The sequence below is a fragment of the Idiotropiscis lumnitzeri genome, chromosome 5 (assembly GCF_059441095.1).
Source record: "Idiotropiscis lumnitzeri isolate Australia: NSW breed Sydney's pygmy pipehorse chromosome 5, RoL_Ilum_1.0, whole genome shotgun sequence".
In the NCBI taxonomy this organism is placed as follows: domain Eukaryota; kingdom Metazoa; phylum Chordata; class Actinopteri; order Syngnathiformes; family Syngnathidae; genus Idiotropiscis; species Idiotropiscis lumnitzeri.
The window spans coordinates 19453585-19479039 of NC_142395.1; the positions used below are offsets into that span (position 1 = coordinate 19453585).

General features: G+C 39.9%; 4 protein-coding genes across 6 annotated transcripts; 1 reads left to right on the top strand and 3 right to left on the bottom strand.

The window, feature by feature from the left end:
• Window positions 1-512: 512 nt before the first annotated feature.
• LOC148337169 (ephrin-B2a-like) lies at window positions 513-9376 on the bottom strand. Of its 2 annotated transcripts, none has more exons than XM_088296414.1 (5): window positions 9070-9376; window positions 7190-7473; window positions 4642-4734; window positions 3354-3467; window positions 513-1293 (listed from the first exon to the last, which is right to left on the bottom strand). In XM_088296414.1, the coding sequence occupies exons 1-5, from the start codon at window positions 9180-9182 to the stop codon at window positions 908-910; spliced, it is 990 nt and encodes a 329-aa protein (XP_088152540.1). In that variant the 5' UTR covers window positions 9183-9376; the 3' UTR covers window positions 513-907. The 2 variants fall into 2 exon arrangements, with proteins under 2 accessions (XP_088152540.1, XP_088152541.1); XM_088296415.1 differs by having other exon boundaries at window positions 7190-7436; window positions 9070-9168.
• Window positions 9377-16302: 6926 nt separating this feature from the next.
• Window positions 16303-19852, top strand: LOC148337170 (C3a anaphylatoxin chemotactic receptor). Of its 2 annotated transcripts, none has more exons than XM_088296540.1 (3): window positions 16303-16322; window positions 17059-17191; window positions 18251-19852. In XM_088296540.1, exons 2-3 carry the CDS (start codon window positions 17066-17068, stop codon window positions 19190-19192), a joined length of 1068 nt encoding a protein of 355 aa, XP_088152666.1. In that variant the 5' UTR covers window positions 16303-16322; window positions 17059-17065; the 3' UTR covers window positions 19193-19852. The 2 variants fall into 2 exon arrangements, with proteins under 2 accessions (XP_088152666.1, XP_088152667.1); XM_088296541.1 differs by lacking the exon at window positions 16303-16322 and adding an exon at window positions 16849-16973.
• cenpq (centromere protein Q) lies at window positions 19611-22512 on the bottom strand. The gene is made up of 8 exons (XM_088296542.1): window positions 22280-22512; window positions 22129-22195; window positions 21780-21879; window positions 21127-21192; window positions 20824-20953; window positions 20502-20621; window positions 20269-20343; window positions 19611-19978 (listed from the first exon to the last, which is right to left on the bottom strand). The coding sequence occupies exons 1-8, from the start codon at window positions 22385-22387 to the stop codon at window positions 19844-19846; spliced, it is 801 nt and encodes a 266-aa protein (XP_088152668.1). The 5' UTR covers window positions 22388-22512; the 3' UTR covers window positions 19611-19843.
• Window positions 22513-23246: 734 nt separating this feature from the next.
• On the bottom strand, window positions 23247-25099 carry mrpl16 (mitochondrial ribosomal protein L16). The gene is made up of 6 exons (XM_088296477.1): window positions 24992-25099; window positions 24821-24909; window positions 24382-24453; window positions 24115-24263; window positions 23735-24028; window positions 23247-23646 (listed from the first exon to the last, which is right to left on the bottom strand). Exons 2-6 carry the CDS (start codon window positions 24885-24887, stop codon window positions 23455-23457), a joined length of 774 nt encoding a protein of 257 aa, XP_088152603.1. The 5' UTR covers window positions 24888-24909; window positions 24992-25099; the 3' UTR covers window positions 23247-23454.
• Window positions 25100-25455: the final 356 nt, after the last annotated feature.

Here is a 25455-nt window from a genome sequence, read left to right on the forward strand (position 1 = left end):
TAATCTGTTAAGCCCAACATTGCGGAGAGATGCTCACAGCATGATACTATTGAGGGCAGACTGACATTCAATGTCCCTTGCACATTAGTCGTCGAATAAAAATACACGCACTCTGAGCAATGTCACACTTCTAATCACACCCAAAGGAAAGCACGAACAGCAGTTATTTTGTATTTTTTTAAAACGGTTGCTCTTCAGCTAACATAGAAAATTGCTCCTTTCTCTCCCTATTGTTTGTCAGATCTGCTGTCATTTTATACATGTATTATTTCTGTGAAGGATTAAAAAAAATGTTTGACAATTTGTTGTTGTTTTTTTTGTAATTAAAGCTTCATTATTTAATTATTTCCTGCTTTGGCTTTAGGTCATGACAATTAGCCAGACAAAATATTTTGCCATTTCAAATATATGTAAATTCTGAAGGATTCTATCGCATACCCATGGATTTAAAAAAAAAATAAATAAAAATGCACGCTGACTGCAAAGGATGGCAAAATGTTTGAAAACTTGGATAAAAACCCACAAATTAACAATTTTATTTCACCTAAAACAATTTCAAGTTCTACAAAAGAAATATGAAGGTGCTTAAAGTAGTGGAAGGTGTTTCAACAATTTGGGGTGCAACATCAGATATATTGGTAATACAAAAAAAAAAAAAAAGAAAAAAGAGAGAAATTAATTCATACTGTACACATTTCCAGAAGATACAAGATGACATTGAGACAATAAATTCCAGAATATTTCAAAACAGATTCAATGAGAAATCAGAATTGATTCATCATTGATTTACTACGTGTGTAATAGTGTGACTCGTCTCTCTGATTGTCTGTCCACAAAAAAGACTCAGAGGCCAATGTTCCAATTTGTCCTCTTGGCAAGGAAAAAAAGTCAATGGAAGCAGCCCAAATTAGACTTTGTAGTAAATGTTGGTGGGGCTCTGTGGCGTTATCTCCTTCACAATGTACACAGGGGGTCCATATTCGCCGCTCACGCGCTCAAAATGTCGGCAGAGTCTGCTGTCAGAGGCCTGCAAAGGAAAGACCATCTCGCTGCGGTCCGAGCCAACGTTGTCGCTGCTGATGCTGTCCCGCTTTGGCGCCGCTAAAGTGTTGAGGGACACAGACGCAGACTGCTGCCTATCTGGGACACAGCGACGGCACTTCCACAGCACGGCCGACGGGATGATGAGGAGGAGGAGGAGGATCACACAGGCCGAGACAACCCATATCAACAGTCCTGGCGCTGAGCCACCACTGCCACCGGGGTTGAGCTGCCCTGCTTCTGAGCCTGCGTCTGTCAGGGGCAACAGGACACAAAGAGGCAAGCAGAAACTGAGATAAAAGAGGGAATCAGAATGAGGGATGGGGACATTCAATCGTTGTGACGTGTGAACATGCAATTCATTGTGAAAACTGGAGCCTGAAGGCACTTATCAAAGGGCTGGACTGAGGAGGCACACGCAGACTCGTATTTGCTCAAGGCCAATCAACCAGAGGGCTTCCACTTGAAGACACACGTCAATACAAAGCGGAAAGTCTAAACAAAACAAAGGCGGCAGGGAAAGATGGCGCTGCTCACGTTTTGTCCAAAAGTGCGTTTTGGCAGCATGACTTAACAAGCGCGAGTGCTCAAAGCAAACAAGAACAGGTGTCTTCACATGAATAAAATGTTGAGCTCCAGGCAATTACAGCGACAGAAACGATCGAATCCCACTCATCTGCGAATACTTTCCACTATATTTTATAGTGCATTTACATTTTTCCCAGATTTAATTTGGCAACCATTTGAAAATGTTTCACTTTTGTGCTATATACTGCCAGTTCAGTCTGGGCATGCACGATTGTGTCATGACCAAAACAACAATTGCAGCCCACAGCAATATTGTTTGTGCCTCTCAAGATAATGACTTTCATCACACCTCTCCACCGCTATTCACATTCCTTACACACTTCCTTTTCTAAAGTCACACGTACGCCGAATGTTTTCGATTGGAGGAGCGTGAAGACAAGAAGCTGCTACATGGAATGTACTTTCTTCACATCATGAAATATCATTTTTAGTTATCATAATTTCGGATATTTCTTTTTTTAATATAAAGAAAACAAAAAATTCCCGGTTTTGCTAGGTGATTGTTGTGTAAACCGAACCTCTTGGAGGGAACACAAGCTATGAATCAAACGGTATACTGTACCAAACGCCACAGACCACAAAAGGGTAAAAGGAAAAGGTTGAGATACTCCTGAGCTATTTAGGTGATCTTAAACAGTCGTTTACCAGCCAGGACATCTACGCTGCATTTTAATTAGCCAAATCATCATCAATTGACCAAAGCAGATCAGCAAATTCATCTCTTTATTGTGGACGACAGTCACATGTTAGGAAGTAAATAAAGAGACCCGGTTTCCCTCCAGTGTTCTTTGTTACCATGATTCATACTCATTAGCATTATCAGCGCGGCCTTGAGGGACTACTAAGGCGCTAATATGTTGCCATGGAAAACCATCCAGCCATGCCTTTTCGACATCAGTTTTCCTTCTCAGAGTTTAGGCGAGCAGGAGCCATAAACACGCGAACTAAAACCCGGGGGTGGTTGTCAGTCATTTACAAGTACATATAGCGATAGACATCCCATTCCCACTTTCATTCAGGCCACATTGATCGGGAACTGAGTCCGCGTGGACAACCAACCACCTCAAATAAAGACAAAAGGCATCAAGTCCGACATTGGCATTACCGTGGAGTGGAAAAGTGAAATTAATGGCCAAGTTTAATCACTTCAGAAAGTCAACTACGATGTCGAAAAACGCGTTAGTCTTCATCTTTAAAATTGCCAGTGAACGAGCCAAAGAATTACGATCACTAATGACTTAAAAACGTAAAGCCAAACGAGAGGGCAGTGCATTTTGATTCCTCGATTTTACATTCGGCATGCATTGACTTTGCATGCTTCTTGTTAAAGGATCTTTTCAAAACAGGATTTTCAGGTACATGATACAGTTCTGATCCCTGGTCGAGCGTGGGGCGCTGTTTAAACTAGCACTGGAGCGGGCTTGACTGTCTTTTTGTAGGAACATGCAGCTTGGCGCAGTAAAAAACGGGAGTGCCGTTGTGGGTGTGGACACAGTTGAAGACTTGATTGACCGCCATTCTTTTTTCCTTTCAAATTGGTTCACAAACAACGCATATTTCTTGACCTGGACTAATGAGACATCCTGCGTTTAGAAGGAACGGTAAGCAGACCTCCACGGGCGTTGACAGATCACCATTCCGTGTTGCACAGATTTGGAGGTGGGAGGGAAACAAACATGATGCTCTAATGAGCGGCATTTCAATATGTGATATATTGAACTTGCCGGTTTTGTTCTTGGTGTCATTATCCTTAGCTGCATCCTTTGTTTTCGGTTTTAGTTGTGTGGGTGAAAATCTGGTCGGCGATTCCTGCAGTGTTGATCGGGGATCTGAGGAACCTGCAACAAAAGCAATTGAACACATCAAAGGAGGAAAGGACAGACACACCAACTCTGAGCAACATGAAATGTGTGTTTTGTCAATAACTGGACAAACAACAAAAATCAATTATTGACGAATTTTATACTTATAAAATGTGGGCATGTGCTTTTGATTTTTTTTCTCCAAAATATTGCTATGGGTCTTTTCAGTAATTCAGCGCTAAAATGACTTTTGCGTTGAAATATTCTATCTCACACTGCATGCACGTAATCAATAATGTATAGCTACTAACTCAATTGAAAGTTCAATTTCAAGGCAAAGGCACACGTCTTCCTTTTTTTAATATACCGTCTTAAATGTCCATGAGTCCCGCTAACTGACTTTAACATATGCACCCATTTAACTCAATATGACAATTCAATCTTTTCAGTTGTTACTGGTTTCTCTTGCTGATAAATGTTTGTTTATGCAATGGTGTTTTCTAAATGCAACATAAAAGCAAACGCGTAGTTGCGAGATCAGTTGACAAACACACAAAACGCTGAATTTTCATGTTGAAGTCCAACTGATCAATTATTCATGTGAATAACACTGCAAAAACTGCAGTTTGGGGCTTCAACAAATTCATCATTTCCAAGCATTTAGCTGCGCAAAAGAGTGGTGGGTCGAATATTTGGAAACGGTCTCCAATGGACTTTGAAAAACCTGCAATCGGTATAGCATTTACCGTATATTGACATGACTTATTTATGTATTATGTGCATTTAGCTCAGAATTAAACTCTCTTCTGTGTAGGATTAGCCAACAGTGAAATTAAAGCAGAAGAAAACACTTGTTGGGAACAGGTATTTAAATAAATATCTTCAGATGCAATGTAATAAAAATGGACTATCAGTTCAATTGGAGGGGGAGATTATTGACTGCCATCCCGTCTAAATGATTGCATGCAACTAGAAACTGATGGTGTGGGGCAGTTAGAGGTTTGAAGTAGGGATTTGGGATTATTTATGACACCAGTCTGCACGAGAATGAGTTGATGGACGAGATTATCTAACCCTTTGGGAGGCACTGATATCATTATATTCCATTTGGATGCTAACAATTTCTATACCTCCTGTACATCCCTCCATTTTTCATGCCTTGTGTTATACGCTGTAATGCTTCCAAACATATTCATCTACAAGGTCTTACTTTGCCCGACTCTCAGCACCAGCCTCATGGATTTGGTCCTGCACACTCCTCCATTGGTGTTATCCAGACTTTGTAGAGCGCCTGTAGATGTGGCTGATACAGGGAGCAAGCAAGCATAGTTACTCCAACTGAAGCAATTGTCAAAGATGATTATCAGGCAGTGGTAGGTGTTTTGCCAGTTGCGAAATGTTGCATCACTTTAAGGAAGGAAAATGCAGATGTGCACACAAACCGCAGCAAGACTCCTGAAGAAAATACTGCCTCCGCTCCTACAACATTAGAAGTAAAGTTTTGATTGACACTGTCCAAAATTAAAGAATGTATTAATTATTGTTGCTTGATTTGAGAAAGGTGTTTCTGTTGCTCTCAATAAGATACATAAGGAAACAAAATCACTACCTCGGACAGTTTTGCACAAAATTATCTGTATCAAGGCAGCATTTTTAGATACAAGTTCATTGGATTGTGCATATGTGCCTAATTTTCTGTCTAGTGTGCACATGCTGTATCATCAAGAATCGGACAGATGTAAATAAATCTCTACATTACTGCATTTGCACATGTGATGGGAATCAAAAAGCAGTAATTGCATGATTAAGAATCGTTTTTTGTTTGCTGGATTGACACTTCAGCTAGTCGACTTCTCTTACAGCGCAAATGAGTGATGATATCAGTGATACATAATGACATACAAACGCATTCTGTATATTATCACCATTTATCATTTAGATGCGATATTCTTGGTCTCTTATCTACATCTCTTGTTTTCATACTCCTTTTATATGGTGCCCCTGGTGTTCAGATTGAGACACTGCACTCGGGTAAAGCAAGACTTTCAAGCCAAGATGAAAAATTGTGTTCCTTGATCTCAAGATTGTACAGGGATATTTGTATTTTCATTCATTTGTATGAATGTTTTTATTATATACATATATTTATTGTGTTTTATACCTAAAATATGTTTTATGAATCAATGGAGAAAACAGAAAATCGGCATTCATTTCTTGCTGTTTTAAGTAAAATACAATATCGGGATATAAAATACCCTATATAAAGTTTTTGTCCCTATTACACAGAACTGACTTCATGCAAATTATATTTTGAGTCAGAATTTTACAAACATGGCATCACAGTAGAAGCATTCTAAAGTTTGGTATATTTTATGTAAAAAAGATGATACCAGGGCTACTGGCATTACTCACAAAAGCTTGATTTTTTTTTTCCTCTAAAGGAGATAACACTTCCAATATGGAATACAACTTTTTTATTAACACGTCATATAAAGACGTATTTAATGTATAATGATCATAACATCCATGTTATCACATGCCACTTGTAAAATATATCTAATCACAAAATTGTAATCTTGCCGACAGTAGGCTATATAAACATAGAGCCTGAAATATCCTGGAAGCTGTAGCATTTTTTATTAAATAAATTATCTTTGTAAATTATTTAACAAGTAACATTTTTATTTGAATCAATAAGGAATGATAATGCAATCAAAATTGCTCAATTAATTCCCACCCATAAGTGCTCATCTCAGAATTTTGCAAGGAGACCGCCATGCACATTATTCTAGATTTATCTGTTGGGATACCTTGTGCAGCAACAAACGTAGCTAGCATCTAGCTACCTAGCTAGCTACATAGCAAGCGTTCAGTCTATCTGTCTGGAGAGCTTGTTAAGGAGCTAGCCATATTTTTAGGAATAATATCTATCTATCTATCTATCGATCTATCCAATCACAAATTGTAATCTTGCCTAGTGTAGGCTATATAAGCAAGGAGATATCAACGAACCGAAATAAAAAAAATCCTGGAAACTGTAGCATTTTTGATGAAATAAATTATCTTCATAAATTATTTAACAAATGAATTTTTTATTTGACAGTTGATTTTTGAGCAAAATAAACATACAACTCGAGATGCTAAAGGATTATTAAATAACGTTAATGCGTTTCTTTGCAATATAAAGAAGGAAAACTACACCAAGAACTCTCCGTCACCCCAGTCGCAAGCACACGCCCGCGCGTCCGCACAAAGACGAACACACAAGTACACACTTGTTAGGAGCATTTAGGTCAGATAACAACATCGCACAGGCAAGACGCCACGTTGCCATGAAAGCTCACGTCAAATCTGCCTGATGCTGTAAAAGCCTCGTGTGATTTGGGGCATGTAAGCCCTCAGAATGGCACTGTCCTGCCAGAGCCGACCGAGTGTGCTGTCAAAGCGTGGCGAGGCGGGGGAGGCTGTGTGCTCACACTTGTTCACTATCTCATGCATCGCTTGCCACTAAGATGCGCCGGTTCTTCTGACAGCAGTCCGATAACGAGGCCACGCTTGCGACTCTCACGCCAGCTGACAAATTGAGAGGGCGACAAGGATGATGGCCTCTTGTTGGATCAGGATGGGTGGGTGATTGTGTGCAAAGGCACGGGGGTTGCTGCTACGGCAAAAAGCCGTCACACCTGTAGCACCCGGCAGGTGGTTGTGCCAATCTGAAGATGCTCGCCTACTCGCATATAAATTACAAAATAACTTACAGGTGATGTAGTAATCCTTCCCCTTGAGGAACTCCAGGCCCCACAGGTTGGGGCTAAACTCCTGGAACTTAAACGTGAACTTGACATCCCGGTGCGGCTTGTCGCAGTTCAGCAGGGGCGTGTTCGTCTTGTCTATAATGCAGCTCTCCATCTGACTTCGGGAGACCAAGTAGATTCGATAAAACTCCTCCTTTTCGCCCTTAGCGGCATCCGCCCGCGGACAGACAATGTCCATCTTGTCCCCAATCTGAGGGAAGAGGACCAGACCTTGACCTGGAGTGAAGCTGTGAAGAACAATATGAGGACAATCAATAGTCAACGACGACCAGAGAACAAATACTGTTTGAGGATCATTTCCTCAAAAGGGGACGTCATTTTGAATGCTTTTATATTGGATGGCCTTAATCAGTATGGGCTTACATGCCCCAAATCACGGATCGGGGACAGCAATAGCTCAGTCTTCTGACCTTTACGGCCCGCACCGCTTAGAAGGTCAACACCCACTGCAGATGCAAAAACAGACAATCGGGACCCCAAAATTGATGTTTCGGGACGAAAGAATGGAAGTCATGCTCTTTCTTGTACGGCGGTCTGAGTACGTTTTGCAAAAAAGTGCGTGTAAATGATAGTCGCTTTCTCCCCTCCCTCCATCACGCCCCCCTTCGACAGAACTGATTGAACAAGACAGATGGCCGCCTCACACAGGGTCTCGATATTCACGTGGGAAACTCTTTCTGTTTTTTCATGGGGAGCGTGTACAAATCCGCTACCTGAAAAGTGTTTTGGCACGATACGTACTGAATTGAGTTAAATCAGAATCGATTGTAAAATACACCAGCCTGTATAATAATTGGCACCTTTTGTTAAGATGTGTTCTTTTGCTTTTAATACTTAGTCAGCTTGTTTTCTAAATATAATAGGACCTTTTTTTCTAATGAGGAAAATCCAACCTTTAATTTAAGCGCATTTATTCAATGGGGAGGGGAAATCCCACAATAAGAAAGAATATTTCACATCAAATCATATGTGGCACAATTACAAGCACCCCCGAAGTAAAATCTTTGTACAAACCCCTTTTGCCAACAAAACAGCACCTAATCTTCTCCGAAAATGTGTCACAAGACGGGAGAATACAGAATGAGGGATATTCGACCAAGCCTCTTTGCACAATCTTTCGAAATCACCCAACGACCCGAGTTCTTTCCTCTGCACTCTCCTCTTGAGCTCGCGCTACAGGTTTTCAGTGGGGTTGAGGTCTAGGGACTGTGAGGCAACCATTTCTACAATTTTGCTTCTGAATCTTAACCAGGGTTGTGTCCACAGTAAAAGTATGATTTAATACAGGGGTGGGCAAACGTTTTGATTGGCGGGCCACAATGGGTTCTAAAATTTAACAGAGGGGCTGGACCAGGAGCAGATGGAAGGAGTGTTTTGGTAACCTCACCCCATTGGAGGAAAAAAAATTGCATTTGATTTTAAATGAAAATGAACAAAGGCATTACAACAATATATATATATATATGTCACAGTATTTTGAAAATAAAACATCAACAAGGTTTATTCATTTAATTCTTTTTCAAGTTCGGCGGGCGGGATTAAAACGTTTAACGGGCCGCATATGGCCCCCAGGCCGTAGTTTGCCCACACCTGATTGAATGGATTGTGCTATAAATGTTTGTCGGAGGAACTTTTTAAAACCATAAACCATAAACCCATAAACAGACCTATAATGAGCCTGAAAATAGAGGATTTTAAATCATGTGCAAATCGTTTTGCCTGATCCACATTAGAGCAGTAAAATGAATGCATCAGTGGTAAGTACAAGGATGACTATTACTGTGCAACACCATGCAACAGAAAGTCCAATAAAAAGTACCCACTTTGTGTTGGCGCCGCTCCAGAGGATGGAGTCCAGAGTGATGGCCCGACATGAGCTCATGATGACGGCCAGCAGGATGACGGCACCGTGGCTCCATGTGATTCTTCTCCCCATCACGGGACAAAAGCCACGAGTGGGCTCGCTATCATAACACGCAGTGGGGGCAGGTCAACGTGCGCTGCCTGTGCATGTGCGCCTGTGGTGCCTTCAGGTGCATCCTGCGGCGAGATGCCATCAAGTTGCAGCCGCAAGTTCATGAAGCCTTCCACATTGGGAGTAATTGGCGAGAAAACGTCTCGCGTGACCACATTCACCCACCGAGGAATGAGATTGTGTGGAGCAGCTCAGCCATCAGCTGAGCGGCCGGCCCGCCCCTTTGCCGGCTCATGCGTGGAGGGGCCACCCGGGTTGGTTGGCGCATTTTAGTCATGCTCTCATCACATTGGATCATTGGAAATGGTACAGGACCCAGTTTTGATCCTTCATAATTTAATTAAGTCTGCGGTTGTCAAGATTCATGGACTGCAAAATGATTACAAGGCAGAATAATCCTGTTTCATTGCGGATTGTTTATTTGAAAATTGTGCTTTGTGCATCTTATTCACATCCAATAAATGTAACACATATTCTCATTAGAAGACATTCCCAGCACATCACAAAAAAAATCACAAAAAGGACTGTGTGTATACTGTCTTGTGAATTAATCTCGAATTACTCACACATTCAATTGCTCAGAGAGAAACTTGCAAACAAGCGATTACATTTTTAACGAATTAATCGCAAAAGAATCTGTAATTAATTGCGATTAATCACATTTTTCGACTCGAAAATGTACAGCTAATATGGTACCGTCTTTGAATTTGACTGAGCAAGATATGCAAATTATTTTTGAAGTAAATAAAAGTGAGTTAACTGAGTTAAAATATTTAATCGTGTGAATTTTAAAGAAAAATTCATCTTGAGTTAATTCTTTAATTTTGACAGCCCTAATATTTTCTATGGTGGATGATTGGGCATTACATCCATATTTGGGAATCACTGTCAAGTCTGTCAGAGTGAAACGTAGTCTCTGTCATTTCCCACCTTCTTGGTTGACCGGCTCAGAATGTAGCCTGAGGTTAAGATTTTTGAGCGGCAATTTTTGTGAAAATGTGTCCCTGTACAGGAAATTGTCTTAATAAAATTAGATCTCATTAGACTGTGTAGGTGAACCCGGCGAAATGTCCGCTGAGTGTATGATTAATGTCAGTGGCTCAGCTGCAGGCGACGCATCACTTTGAAGGACATTTGGGTCTGTACCCTGTCACCTTCAAGCGTCCACAAATGTGCATGGAGATAATGCAACAACATTAAACACTGGACAACTGGACGATATTCATCTGAAATGAATTTTCACTCCCTTGAATGTGCCACTGATGGTGTAGCGGCAAAAATCGTCTAATTTTGGTGCAGGTGGTGTGGCTTCTGTTTCCTCAGTAAATGTGACAGTGAATGGTTGTCCGTCTCAAAAGGTGATTTATGATCGATCCAGTGTGCAGTTTGCATGAATTGGTTTGAGATTGGCTCCACCTCCCGTGACACTGAACAGGCTAATTGGTCTGCTCTAGAAAATGGATGGATGGATCTCTTGAACAGACTCACCAAAGTCAATCAAAATGAAATGAAATAAAAACATCATTGTTGAGACTGATTTGAATTTTACCTGATTATATTGTGATGGGTTTTTAAATCTGCTTTTTATGCTGTAATCCCCATTTTTAGAGCGTTCTGAATTTATGAGAAAGTGGTGTAAAAGATGACACGATTTGCTGCGAGAAGACCAAAGCAATCACAAATGAGGGGTGAACGGCACTGCACGAATGTCTGTTTGTGTCATAGCTGCATACGCTCAAAGCGTTTGAACATCTTTCGTATTTATAATTCTTTTAAACTTTGGAAATTTGGTGACTGCAAAATCAGCATGCACAGTGACATTTTGTAAACATGAATATATACCGTACAAGTGAACCACAGTGACTACATCTAAAATATGTACGATCTGAACCGAAAACAGTGTTTCATAGATTATCTGTTAGTAAACAAATGCTAAACATGCACACTGCATAATTTCACAAACAATAAAGCAATGCAAGCTTTTGTTCAAGTGCAAATCCAGGCGCAACAAAGGAAACAGAGGCTGGATTATAAATATATTCCAACACGGATCATAAAAGGTAATCCTTTTTGATGAAATCATTGATACAGGCACAAAGGCTACAAGCTAGGAAGCGTCTCACAATGATGGTGGTGTCAAAATGTGAAATGAAGAGTTAGTGAAGAGTTGCTCCACACTGCTGGTACCTTTTGGTGCTTTATTTTTTTTTATTTCTAGCCCACATTCCTGGGTAGTGGCAATGATTTGATCTGTGGTGAATTCTCCCAAACTGAAGCTAATGCTAACATGGCAGGTGTCACATGAAATCAACCCCTATCACGATTAGCATTAACCTCATTCTGGGATTTTGTGGTCGTCACCGACATGACCAACTCACTTTTAGTGGAATGCTGAAAAAGATCATTTTAAACCGTCAATATCCAGTTGCTTACAACCAAACTCTGAGTCAGTTCATCATTGTACTCTGTCGTTTGAACATTTGAACATATTCTGTTGACACATTCCTAATTAGCTTTGATGTTCAATTAGATTTTTCATTGCATCAAAACCAATGAAATCATCACTGACCATTCAACACTTGATAGTGCTGGAACTTTCATTTTCAACTTTACAAAATTAAGAATTACTACTATTTAAAACTAGTGCTGTCAAGTGATTACATTTTTTAACTAATTGATTACAAATAAATTCCATGATTAATTGCGATTAATCACATTTTTCTACTACAAATAATTACTTGATTAATGTCTTGGAATTACTGCAAAATCACCAAATATGAAGTTTATTTAATTCAAAGATTATTCTAATAGCTTTCTTCTAAATGGAGACATCTTTACAGACATTTATTTTCTAAACATTTCTCAAAACTGCCCACGAGCACCTCAGTCCAGCTGGGTTGGTTTGCGAAGCACCGAGTTTTAAAATTCTTATTAATAAAATGATTTTTTTAAGTAAATCAAACAGTTAAAATAATTCAGATTCATGCTCTAAGTTATTGCTTTAATTTGAAAGCCCTTTTTAAAAGTATATTTTTTACATTATACATTTGTAACATTGATGTAATGCAATCGATTTTCAAAATTATGTAATGTCAATGATCTTAAGAATGAAGAGAAATCCAAGCAATGTTTTAGTATCGCTGGTGGATGTTAAGTATTCACTGACCTGTCTTGATGTAGCCCGACTTCCTCTTTTCCCAACGGATGCTAGTTCACTGCGTCTCTTCCCTCCGCCCTCTGAGCGTCTCTCCCATTGAGCAGCACATCCGAATGTGGGTGTCTTTTAAACATTTGTCTGCGTGAGTCACGTAAAATCCCGCATCGCAAAATCATACATCAAAACTTTGTTCTGAATTGCCATTTGTCTTGTATGTAAATGCTGCCTACAGAAGTGAGGTGTTTTCATTTCTTGAAATTTGCCAGGTTGTTTTCAGTCATGCTGCCAATTCACAGATGTTATGCCAGGCACTCATTCATGCACTTATGTAATTAGGTCATAAAGTGTTTGAGAGAATGAGTGCACCTTTTTTTTTATAACTCAGAAGTTTCTGTTCAGACTTTCATGGTCACCGAAATTTGATTCCCCCCTTTGATAAACACTCAGTGACTAATCCAGGGATTCTCAAATCATTATTATTCATTTATTACACATAATGTGTCTTTGTTCCGTCATCTATGCCAGTGATATATAACAACAGGCAAAACACGTAAATGTCCTTCTAGATGGCAGTAAGTATAATCAACCGGTTGATGCAATTTGCTTGGAAGTGTGGAATGAAATTTTTGTAAGGTCAAATATGTGCCTAGAGTCAGGGTCGGGGAATACCGGGCTACTGCTTCCACGAGACTGCCGTTTATCATCGGTTATTGGAGGAAGAGACATAAAAATGTCAGACTATCTGGAGCGCAAACTAAAAAGTTTCGTCTTTGTTTATTTTTATCTACTCAATCGGCATTTAGTGATCGTGTGGCAAGCATGTGTTCCGCTATGCTAGCATGCTAGCATGCTAACTTTTTGTCTTCGTCGTGAAGCGTTAAAACGCCACAACCGCTAGCGTGAGGAGCGGTCGACTTTTAAGTTTTTGGCACAACTACACCTCCTCTGGCTCCATGCTAAATGTCCATCCGTCCAATTTACGGTCTTTTTGTTTTGCTAGCTGACTTTGAATTAAGAAAAAAACAACTTGAGAAGCTTAGTCTAAAATAATGAGTCCAGCATGCATTAAAAGCGATAGTCTACGCAATGACACCTTTAATTGTGTCAGGTGATGAGATGAATTGGACCAAAAATGTCAGTTATGGGAATGTCCCAACATGGGGATTTTGAGACTACCAAATGACTGTGAGTGGGCACACAATCCTCGTTAAGACTTCTCACTTAGGTCACTGCCGTGCACCGTTTGCATGTGATTGCCCGACAACCAAGTCATAGTGATATGATTCAGAGTACACAAGGTGCCTCCCCATCAACTCTCACAAGAGAGAAAGAGAAAGAAATGGTTGTCCTCATGCAAACCGTTCATGAGCATTCTTGATACAAACAAACAGTATTCTGGTGATTGTGGTTCATTCCATGTCAAATCACTCGAAAAATTGGAAGAATGTAACCAAGCGGATTTTGATTTTAATAAAACTTCCTGTACTTGTTGATGATAGTGATGGCAGCAACACTGAATCTCAAGTTTTAGGTCAATCGGAGCGGGCGTTTGGTAGTTGCAGCCCATCGAATTTTCATTAGGCCAAGCAAAAAAGGGGCGTGGCCAGATTGCTTCGAAACCTTTTATCTCAGGAACTACAGCGTCAGTCTACACAAAACGGATATTTTAGGAAATGGAATTCATCAAGGGATCCAAATCTGCAATCATTTAAAAGGCTGGTGCATATTTCCGTAACTTGACCTTTTTTTTTTTTACCAATAATTTGACCCTAAAATTGACCTTGTGGGTCACATGAACTAATTTTTGTTTAATCTCTCACATGATCTCTAAAAGGCATAAAAGTTTCAGAGATGTATTTTTTCATCTAGCAGGAGTAAGGAGTCAAAGTATACATAGGTCAACTATTCATGTAATATTCATTGAATATAAATTGAAAGTTGAATATTCATCAAACTCATTAAAATTGTGCGGGCTGTAGCTCCCAAACGCCGATTGACCTAAAATTTGAGATTTAATGTTGCGCCATCACTATCAACAAGAACAGCACGCTTCATTAAAATGAAAATCTGCTTGGATTCACCCACTGCGTGATTTAGTGTGAAATGACGCTTGTATCAAGAAAACATGAAAAGAGATGACGCAATAGTTTAATGGTGGACATGAGGGGGTGGGGGAAGAGTTGTCAAATCACGGGGGACCCCCACGATATGGAAATGAACAACTGAGGTTTCAATTTTTTTTCTTTTGGGGCGGAGGGGTGAGTCCGATTGGTATTATTAATTAATCACTGTCTTATTACTGTCATTCTTTTTACTGTTTCCTCATACATGTTGACACAGTTGTTGACGTTCAAAAGGACTATCTGAACTGAAGAGCTGCAAATGAACTCATGCGAATCTGGGTGATTAAAAAAGACTGAATCAAAGTTGTCTTCGACTACCCTCAAACTTCCCTAAAATAATTTGTCAAATCATCTTAAGTGTTTAACATTGTCTACTTTCAACTCTTTCTTAAACTGTTCCAGAACCCGCAAGTGAAAGTACACTGTGGAATTTAACTTAGCCAAATTCCTGACGACTTTCACTCGCTTTTCTAAACTGTTTGTGTGTGTCACTCATGGGTTTTTTTTCCACGTGGGCCACATACATGACGTCGCACCGTTTTCTCGTCATGCGCGGTTTTAAGCACAAAGCTTGACTGACATACAGCTGAAATGATCTGATGACATTTCACCTGCTCTCTTCGAGACGTGGCAATTTAGGCAGAAAATTAAAAATCAGCTTTTTCTTTTCTTTTATTCCCAATGACACAATTGTTTCGCATAATATTGAGACTTACACTATTAGCAACAAAGCTATCTTTTATTCTGTAACATAAAGGCATCTGGTTTCACCCGATTTAAACTCTGCATCTAAAATTAGCAGATGTAAAGGAAGTGTGGGTGGTCGTCAGAGAGGAAACGAGTTCGGTTACACAAATTAAAGATATATTATAATACATTTCACTGAGCCTGTTTAAAAAAAAAACTGTACTTTTGCAAATTAAAGCTGCGCTCGGTCTGCCTTCGTACTGTAAGTGGAAGCAGTGCACGTAAGGGAGAAAAATCGAATTGAACTCATTTGAATTTGGACAAGCTCCTTTCTACTGAACAGCATCATGAATATGCAAAATAATAATAATAATAATTCCCATGACAATTAGGAGTCAACGTTTTGAATTGTCCTTAATATTATGAGCGGGTCGTTGGACCTAAAACATTTGAGAAAGTAATTGTAAATTTCATCATAGATTATTATTCTCATTCAGAATAAACACGGTTTGAAATTGTGTTGAGTTGTGGAGAAAAAGAAATATCAGTGAAAATAAACAAATAATAATAATAATAATAATAATAATTATTATTATTATTATTATTAAACTGTAAAATGTGTGTGTGGGGGGTTTCAGATTTAAAAATTGCATTTATTTGATGTCACCCACCTTCTGCTTTCATGCTTTAACAAATGAAAATAACTGAATAGTGGTGACATCTACAGGAGAGAATCAACTGTTGCATAAAACCATTCCACTTACGTTGTCTCAAGTGGAACTATAACTGTCTGCTGTATGAAAGATGACATAAGTCGGTTTGTTTTATTCAATGTTTTTAATCTTTGGTGTGCGTCTTTGCTTGCAGTCTTTTTAAGTATTCCATCAGGCCAAAAGATAGCACTTAACTTTGCCAAATGATCATTGTGTTGGGGAGGGAAAAAAATATGATTGTTGACTAATTGGATTTGAATACATGTTTCTGCAGCGTTCATAGGAGGATGCCTGTGAAGCAATCGCACACAGGAAAGAAAGGTGGGTGAAAGAGAGAGAGCGAGGGAGAATTTTAATAGCCAACCGGCCGTCTTTCTCTGTCTCCAACTAGATCTCTTTAAGCCGCACACCCCAAAAGAAGGTAAGGCACCAATTTTTCCATTTGCACATTTTACTTTGGACCGTCGCTGGCTTTTAGAGGTCATGCAATATTTTAGGGTTACTATGTGCTCTACAAATGCAGTGAGTACAAATGATCAAAGATTGTTTTATATTTTGTAGCCCTAAGTAGGTGTGACTGCATGTGTTCTGTTCCCACGAAAACAGGTGAGGCGTAGGTGCATGTTTGAAGACGCCCCCAAGGCAGCTTTCGGCTCCAAGAAATAATACATTCTTGACTATTTAGTCACGACTGTTCGAGAACATCGAGCACATGCATCATCTAAGTGTGCAGCCTACAACGTGTTTCGTTCTCATCTAATGACACTTGATTGACACTTAAAGTGTAGCCAATCTAGCCACTGTATAAACACCCGTGTTGTATAATACACGAGCTTGATTACATATTGAAGGTATCAAGAGGCTCCATTTTATGGCACAATGCAGGAAATTAAGTCCATCTAAACCAAAACAATGCAGAGTGTGTACTTTTTAGATTTTAGACCGTTTGCAAAGCAAACAGAAGTTTACGGTACATACATGTGGTCTGGGTGCGATGTGGAAATCTTCGGCAAGTTGCACAAGAAGCCCCATGCTTGTATGCAATCTTGCATTTTGTTCATGTTACATGCCGGTGAGTCAAGTTTTCGGCTTTGCGAAAAGTTGAATTAAAAAAAAAAAAAAAATTTCAAATTTGATGTGCTTTGTCACCGTTTCAGTATCCCGATGCACTTGATGGCTGCCCTGAATGAAACACAAAAAGTGAATCAACTGCTGGGCGGCTCGAGTAGCTCGTGGCAGGCAGAGGCAGTCCGAGGAGTCCAGATTACTGCTACTCTGCTCATTTTCCTGGTGGGTGACGAATTCTCTTTATCACAAATATTTCCTCTGTGACTGGGCCAAAGTTTTCTAAGAAATATGATATTGAAAGTGGTTGCTTTGGGGCAACAAGGTAGCCAAGTGGTGAACATGTCTACCTCACGGTTCGGAGGTTCCAGTCTTGCATTGGTTTGACATTATGTCATACAAAACAATTAAAGTCAACATCTCAAATTGTTAAAAGCCAAAGTAAGTGCATTTGATGACTTAAAAACAGGACATGAACCAACCTGCAGCGGCAGCCTTGGACCGCCACGTCATTTTATGTGGCCCACAAAAACAAAAGGAGGAATGGAAATCATGGATTTGTTCTGTTCATTTTGGAAAAAAATCTTTCACCAAATCATTTCTTAGCGCATATTGTGCAATAAGTTTGTATGACTTCTCAATTGAAATTTTATTAGCTTGTAAATTTAAAAAAATGAATCAAATGTCAGGGCAGTTGTTTCTTATGAAGAAGTGAGTATACATTTGGGGTTTTTTCAGTCTTAATGGGCATCCTTAAGGAAACCATAATTAGTGGCTCAGGGGGGGAAAAAAATGAGTTTGACGCTTCTGCTTAGACCTTGCTTTATACAATGGCTAAAAAAAAAAAAGACAAAATCTTCCACAAACTGTTTACTGTGATTATCCAAAATTTGGAGTAAACTCAGGGCTCCATTAAGGTGTTATGTCATGTTTTTGTCGAAAACGAATTCTTGACTGGATGACCCAAATTTACCTTCAACTAAACGGAAACAAACTTGAGACAATTCTTTTTGGCCACAGAGAAAAGAGAATTGCTGTTAGCAAACATTGGGAATCACTGATTTTAAAAACCAAAGACTAAATTTGAAATCTCGGAGTGTTGATTTATTGGGATCTGACTTTCAGAAATCACTGAATGAATTAATTAACTCATTCGCTACCATTGACGGATATAGACGTACTTTCATTTTACCTGGGCTGGCAGCTGTCTTAATGTTTATGCAGCGTATAATATTTTAGTTGACAGCTTGTCAAGTAGTCTTTGTGTTGTCTTTTTCCCAAAAGGTGGGCGTACCTTTAAACATGCTGGTGGTTTGGGCGCTTGGACTGAGCAGACGCCATCTCGTTCGCAGAGGCAGCGAGGGCGAGACTCGCGCTGCCAGCAGTTTTCGAATCTACGTCCTCAACCTGGCGCTGGCGGACCTGGTGCTGATCCTGCGGACTCCCCTCATGTTGGGATACCTGGCCCACAACAACAGTTGGCCGTTCGGTTTCGCCTTATGCCGCCTGGTCATGTTCCTGCGAGGCTTGGGTTTGTACGTGTCGGCCTTCCTGGTGTGCGCCGTGGCCCTGGAACGATGCCTGTGTCTCCTGAGGCCCGTGTGGGCTCGGCTGCGGCGCCCCGCCTGGGTCATTCCTTTGGTCTGTGGCTCGTCATGGCTGCTCGCCACCATTTTGTCCGCCCCCTACCTGCACAGCGCTGTTCTGAAAGAACACAACGGCACATACCAGTGCCTTGAAAGTGGCCAGTTTGACACCGGGCTGTTTGTCACTGAGACGGTAGCGGGTTTCATCTTTCCCCTGCTGGTGTTTTTGGGAAGCAATTTGTCAATTTTGCTCGCAATTCAGCAATCCGTGCCCGTTAGTCCGACCTCTTCCTCCCCGTCAGCTTCACGCAGGATGGCCAGGATGTACCAGGTGCTCTTTCTCACCATGCTGCTTTTTCTCATTTGCTGGGTGCCCTACTTTGTGTGTCGATTCGTGCGGGCCTTGGCTGAAGGACGACCTGATAAGGTTACACTTTATAAAAGTGCATCTTACGGAACGTACATCTCTCTGTACCTCGTGTACGCCAAGAGTGCCCTTAACCCTGTCCTCTACGTATTCGCCGCCCGAGGCCTTGGCCGTGCCGTCCGAGCTTCGGTCACCTCGACCATTGAACGACTCTTCAATGATGACTCCACAGAGTCCATTCGCAAGAGATCGCTCAATAAATCCCAGATTTAGCAAATAGAATTCACACTATTTGTTTAGTTGATTGGAAACAATCGAGTCACAATGTGATACTGACTGTTACTCAGTATTTTTACGGATTTTTTGGTTAGTGGTTGACCAAAAGCCTTTTTCATCTCCTTAATTTTCTTGGCAAGGTTTTGTCTTGCAGCATGACTGTGCCCCAGCGCAAAAATCAAGGTCTATAAACCACGGTTTGATGAGTGTGGTGCAGAAGAATTTCAGTCCTGAACCTCAACAACATCGATAACATGTGACCTCACAGACGTTCTTCTGGATCATTCAGACACAATTTCCATGCTACGATATCTTTATAGGACATTTCCCGTGGAGAGAGGAAGCTAGTGTATAAAAATGAAGACGTGTGATGCAGAATAAAATGTGCCAAAGAATCAATCAGTCAGTCTGAATATTTGGTGCAGGCTTTACTTTTATTCTTACAATTGTATACTTTTGACATTCTAAAAATCGTTTTAAACGAAGTGGCTCAGAGTACTCAGTTACTGTATACATTTGCAATACTCCCCACTTCGGTAAAAAAAAACCAAAAAAAGTAGCAGCTAGTTGCCTTTTGAACAAGAAGCACCACCAACAGGGAACAATTCAAATTTACAAAGTATCTCGACATGATTTGTATGTGCTCGTCTAAATTAGGTTTGTGGCTTTTTTGTTTGTTTGTTTGGTTTTTTTTTTACGCTCTTCTGACTTTTGCCAGATTGCCCCCAGCTTGCGCGAGATGGTCTCACAGTCTTTGTCTGGGATCTGTTTTCTCAAATGAGCCTGAGGAAAAATAAAAATATGAAAACACTGAGGAAGTACTTTTGAGTGTTCCGTGATTTTTTTTCTTTTTTTTTTTAAGAATGGCAGAGATGTTTTACTCAATATTCTACATATTACTCCATCAATACTTTTTCAAACTTGCAGTTCCTCCGGGAAGGAAATGCAACTCAGCCATTTTAACCACATTCTTTTTGAAAGTGAGTTGTCCAACAATGGAAACAGATATTACACAATAAGTCTTTGTGAAACACATTTATGTTATTGTGAAATTGTACAGCATTCATGCTCACCTCTAAGGTTGTTTCATCTTTCCGAAGCGGGAGAGCAGGGAGGCCGAGGACTGCTTGCTTGCGTCTTTGTAAAATCTGACAGAACAAGACCACACTTCTAACAACTCCACATCACTGCCAATCTCTGCAGAGACCCTTCATTTACACAAATTAAATCACTAGTATAATGTGCAAGGGATAGATGAATTAAAATCATTTCAAATGTAAATGAATTGAAACTTGATGTTTTGCACCTCCTTCACTTTCTCCTCCTCCTCTTCCAGTCGTTCTCTCAGAGAACTGCATGTGTGCTCCAAAGAGGACGTCTGCTCTTCTGTGCTCTGCAGCATCTGTGCCACTGCCTTGAGGTCCTCCTGGAAAGACAAAACATTTAACCCTTACACATGCACACAATACTTTAAAATGAGTGCACCGCTTCAAGAACGTAAACATTTGTTAAGACTGTGTATATGAAATTAGTCCATTTATTGTGATAACAATCATGATGTTATCAGCTTTGATACCGAATGCAGTGAGATTTGAAGCGGCATCTGGTTCAACCTCTGAAACGCTCACCTCCATAGAAGTCAGAGTTTGCTTTCTGGCTTCACAGTTCCTGCTCTCCTCCCGGTGCCGTTGCCAGAACTGTCCGAACTCGTCGTGTTTCTGCATTGGAACTTGAAGCTCAGCGCAACGAATTAGGAACCTAAAAAAGGGATTTCATGTAAGACTTGGCCTTGATATGGTCACTCCAGTGCATCAATTACGACACAATTAATTGTAGGAATGTATTATTTTTAGGCAATTCCTTAATTATTCTTCTGCTTAAGTCAGACAGCTTCAAGGGAGTTGTACTACTATTTCCAAATTATGGCTTACCTGTCTTTCACAATATTTAGATGTTCCTGGCTATCCTTATCTGTCCGTCTCAAACCAAGAGTTTCCCTGAAAACATAGGAAAGAGCATCATTGCACTTCAATTTTTTTTTTCATTTAGGGTGTCCAAAAAGTTTCCTTACAAAGGAAAAATAAAAATAATTCTCTGCAAACCACTTTTATTTATGTAATATGCTTTACATGACTACCGGAGTACTACTAGAGTGTTCACGCTTAATTTTCCCTAACTTTATGCCCATCATTTAATCTACAATCATCAAAGGACAAGCCCTGAATTTTTTTTTAATCGCCAGGGTGTGGTGTGTTGGATGCCCCCGTCAAATGGATGACCCATTCACCCCACACTCGGCACCCCTGATAATCTGACTCATCCAGTAAATTTAACGTTCTTACAAGAAGGTATGTTTTGCTGATCAACCCGGTTAAATGTTTTCTGTTCAATTCGATTGTAACCATGAGACTGCTTGGCCATCCCACAATCAGTATGATATAAATTTGTGGCACTTTATTTAAATTAATTTATTTGACACTATCTTGAATATAAAATTCCAACATGCTAAAAACGATATGTATGGAAACATATGGGACACCCTGTCGAACTGTAAAATCGGTTAAAAAAAAAAAAGCCAACCCACAGTATTGCTAGGTTCAACATATTCTCCAGTGCATTGATGGAGGATCTTCGGATCTGCTTGAGGTTTTTTGAAACTTTGACTTTGGGTGCAGTTTCGGAAGCTGTGCAGAAGATGCAAGAAACAGACAAGACAGACACATAAGACTAACAAGTCTGTGTAACGTACTCACCAGGTAGCCTTCAAGGACCACATGAGTAGCTATAGTGATGGGGCATTGTGATTTTCTAGGAATGTTGAAGAAGTGATCATTTGAAAATGTGTAAGTTCATTTGTACAGTGAATCATTAAGGTCGCCCAATGACAATAAAGGTTGTGTTAGTATCTCCAGAAAATAACACGTTATTCAGACCTTGTCTTTTCTTTGGCGAGTTGTGGCGTTTGGTTGTGCCATTGTTGTCGTCAGTGGGCGGTAAATCCTAAAGTAAAATATAGTAAATCTGTCAGGGAAGAAGTAACCTATGAGAACGTGGTATGAATCAGAAGCGTTACTTTTGTCTTACCGGGTGATCTGCTGCTGGGTTTGCTGGCTGAGTCGGTTTCTTTTTAGACTTGTTTTTGCGAATGGGGATTTTTGATGCTTCTCGATTAGAACCACGTAATGGCTTCATTTTTAGCAGCGATTACGTCTTGTAAAACCTTTCTTAAGCAAATGTTGAATGACTTGTAAAGTTATGAAGCGGATTATTTACAACTTTCAAAATGCCAATGGCCGTTTACTTCCTGAACACAATTTTCCGCGCCAGGGTTTATACAAACGCGCATGCGCTTATTTTAGTTACCCCTCACTTAATCTTGTCAGGGAAAATTGCTTTCGCCAACACGCCTTTATCCTCACCATAGACACAAAGTATGCAATTCTAATTGCAATATGTTACTTAAGTATACAAACAAATTACTCAAGATCATCTCTATTCTGTCTGTTATCAAGCAAGCTGAGTTGAATAACACCTATGAGTCAAAATCTGGGACAAATATCGAAAAAAGCAATGGCCAATATTAAATATAGGACCTTGATTGGTCTAAGTGTTTACAAAATAAGACATACTTTATTCCTAAAAGAACGTTTATTATTGTAAGCTACTGTAACACTATGCGCAGTTTGAACATCAACAAGTGTTTTAAAACAAGAAAATAAAACTGTCCCGCTAGAGGGAGTCCGCGTACAAATAATACATTTCAATGGTTGCCAATTGGTCAATTTGATTCATTTGAGTGAAGGCGTTTACTTGTATTCAAAATGTTATCTAATTGTAAGCATAAAGGTCCCAATTGCGGGATGTTCGCTGGGAATAATTGTTACTTGTACTACTATTGCAGGTATTGTACAATTAATTTTGTATTGTAAAAGCTTCAGTGTACACTAATTGAAAAATGTTCTCTCAAAAGGGATGCGCAAATACACAAGAACTATAACTTTTTGGGAATTGTATTTTCACATTTAATGTGTAAATACGTTTGTGTATATAATTGTGTCAAAAGGTTTATTTCACTCAAACAGACTGGTTTTATTGATGCAATGAAATGAAAGGAATTTTACAAGAAAACATACACAAGAACAAATAAAATAACATATGAATGCAAAAGGTTTGTAGAGTCATATGTATTCCAAAAAGCCAAAGCTTTATGAAGTTAAAGCTGTAGAGATGACATTGTTGGTCTCTGTCGTGGGGGTCTGTCATACCCTTCCTGGGAAGTAAAATTTGCCCATGAAGCGTCCATGATTTTTTAGGTCAAATGGGCTAAGGACCTTCCTGATACCAAGCATATTTCCTTTGGCTATCCTGTTGAAGGTCCACGGGTTCTGGTTGTTCTCCTCCATATTGGCCTGAGTCTGATGAAAGGCTTCCAGGCTTTCTCTACTCATCACCTACAGGAAGCACAATAATGTAATAATTAATATAATGAGCAATTACAATTCTTCTAGTCAGGTAAGTGCACTTTTTTTGTTGTCTCACTTTAGCTGGAAAGGGAAGTTTCTTCGCTACTTCGATCAAAATGTGCTCCACTTCCCCCAGCTCCACCTTTCCTCCAACTTCCACAATGAGGCGACCAAAGCGGACAGGAGTCACATAGTGGTCGATGGCTCCTTTGCCACCACCCATGCGCTGACCAAGCCCTTTGCGTGTGATTGGCTTGTAAGGAGCACTGACGCGCCAGCAAGCAAATGTAGTATGGGAATCCATCTTGCGGTTGATGGTTAGACGAATCATCTCCAAGTGACCCCAGTGAAGGTAGCCTCCTCCCATTGCCTGAGCATCAGATGGAAGTGAAATGTTAATTAAAATAAATTACTGAATTTAGACTAGCGTACAATATACTGTACAGGTGATCTTACCACTATAGCATACTGTCCAGTTGTGAAGGTATTTGCTGTCCGAGCAGGGCCTTGAATGTCCCGTAGTTTCTTCATCTCCTTCTTAGCTTTTTTCAAATTGGGCACCTTGTTCATAAACTTCAGTTTGGGTTTTTCTGGCAGGATCACATCTTAAATAAAACAAAAATACAGGCAAATGAACTGTCACTGCCACTTTGTTATAATGCAAGCAATATTCTTCCAGTTTGACGTGAATCGTGTTACGCAGGCTCCAAGAAGAATTGTTACCACTAAAGTCAGGAGGGATTTCAAATGTCTTGATTCCGGCAGTTAGAACTCTTAAGTGATTTTGTAGAAGACCTGCAGGCACAGATATTGGCAAGATTTGACCACATGCTGCACAAAATCCAACCATCCTATTAGACACAAAGCAAGCTGCAAGCGTCTATTCAACACAACTTAATAACCGCTGCGTCATTATTAAAAACAACCGTTTTGAAGTTTTGAAATATGCAACATTATACATAACGGTGACTATATGCTAACAGATATTGTCGTTATACTCTGTTGAGTTTTTTTTCCGCGCCGTTTTTATCATTACGTAAAGACATTTAATATCGATTCCAAAAGAAAAAAAACACATAGTAAAAATAAAAAAAATCTCTCGTTATGAAATTAGACGGGAATATGGTAAAGTGATTACTTCAGACAAAATCAATTTAGTTACCGTTTTGGTGACCGTGGGCGCAGACGGCGGCCACGCTACTCACTGCAGTTTTGATAAGCGAGATCATCTTCTGAATCCTGATAGAGGCACTACAACAATTAAAACAAGACGGCTCAATGCGATCGTAAGAACATTTTGGGCTTATTTTTATTATTTTACGCCGAGTATTACACAAGGTCGCACGCTTCGGTAGTGTACGTCACGTCCGCACTTCTTCGCGTGTTGCTTTCGGTTTTTGCTAGCGCCACCTGTCGAGTAGGAGTGGAAGAAAAAACGAAGAACGCTTTCTAATGGGCAACTTGTCAAAAATCACTGTGCAGTTCTTACTATATTCTTGTACTGTATTACATTTCTGCCAAAATGAAGAAGTAAAGCTTGTTCGCCAATTCTCTGATTTTATGTTGTGATTCTTTTATTTACATAGTGGTGGCTGAGCATTGGACCTTAAACCAATGAATGATAATTTGAGCTCTTCGGGGTTCACTGAATTTATTTCTTCCTTGTTAAACTTGCTTTAGTTACACTTTGTGTTCTAGTCTACAATGTCTCTGGCGAACATGAAGTTAGAAAAAGGCAGCGAGTATTGTACCATAAATGGCCACAAGTTAACACAAAATCCATTAATTGCTTTGGGA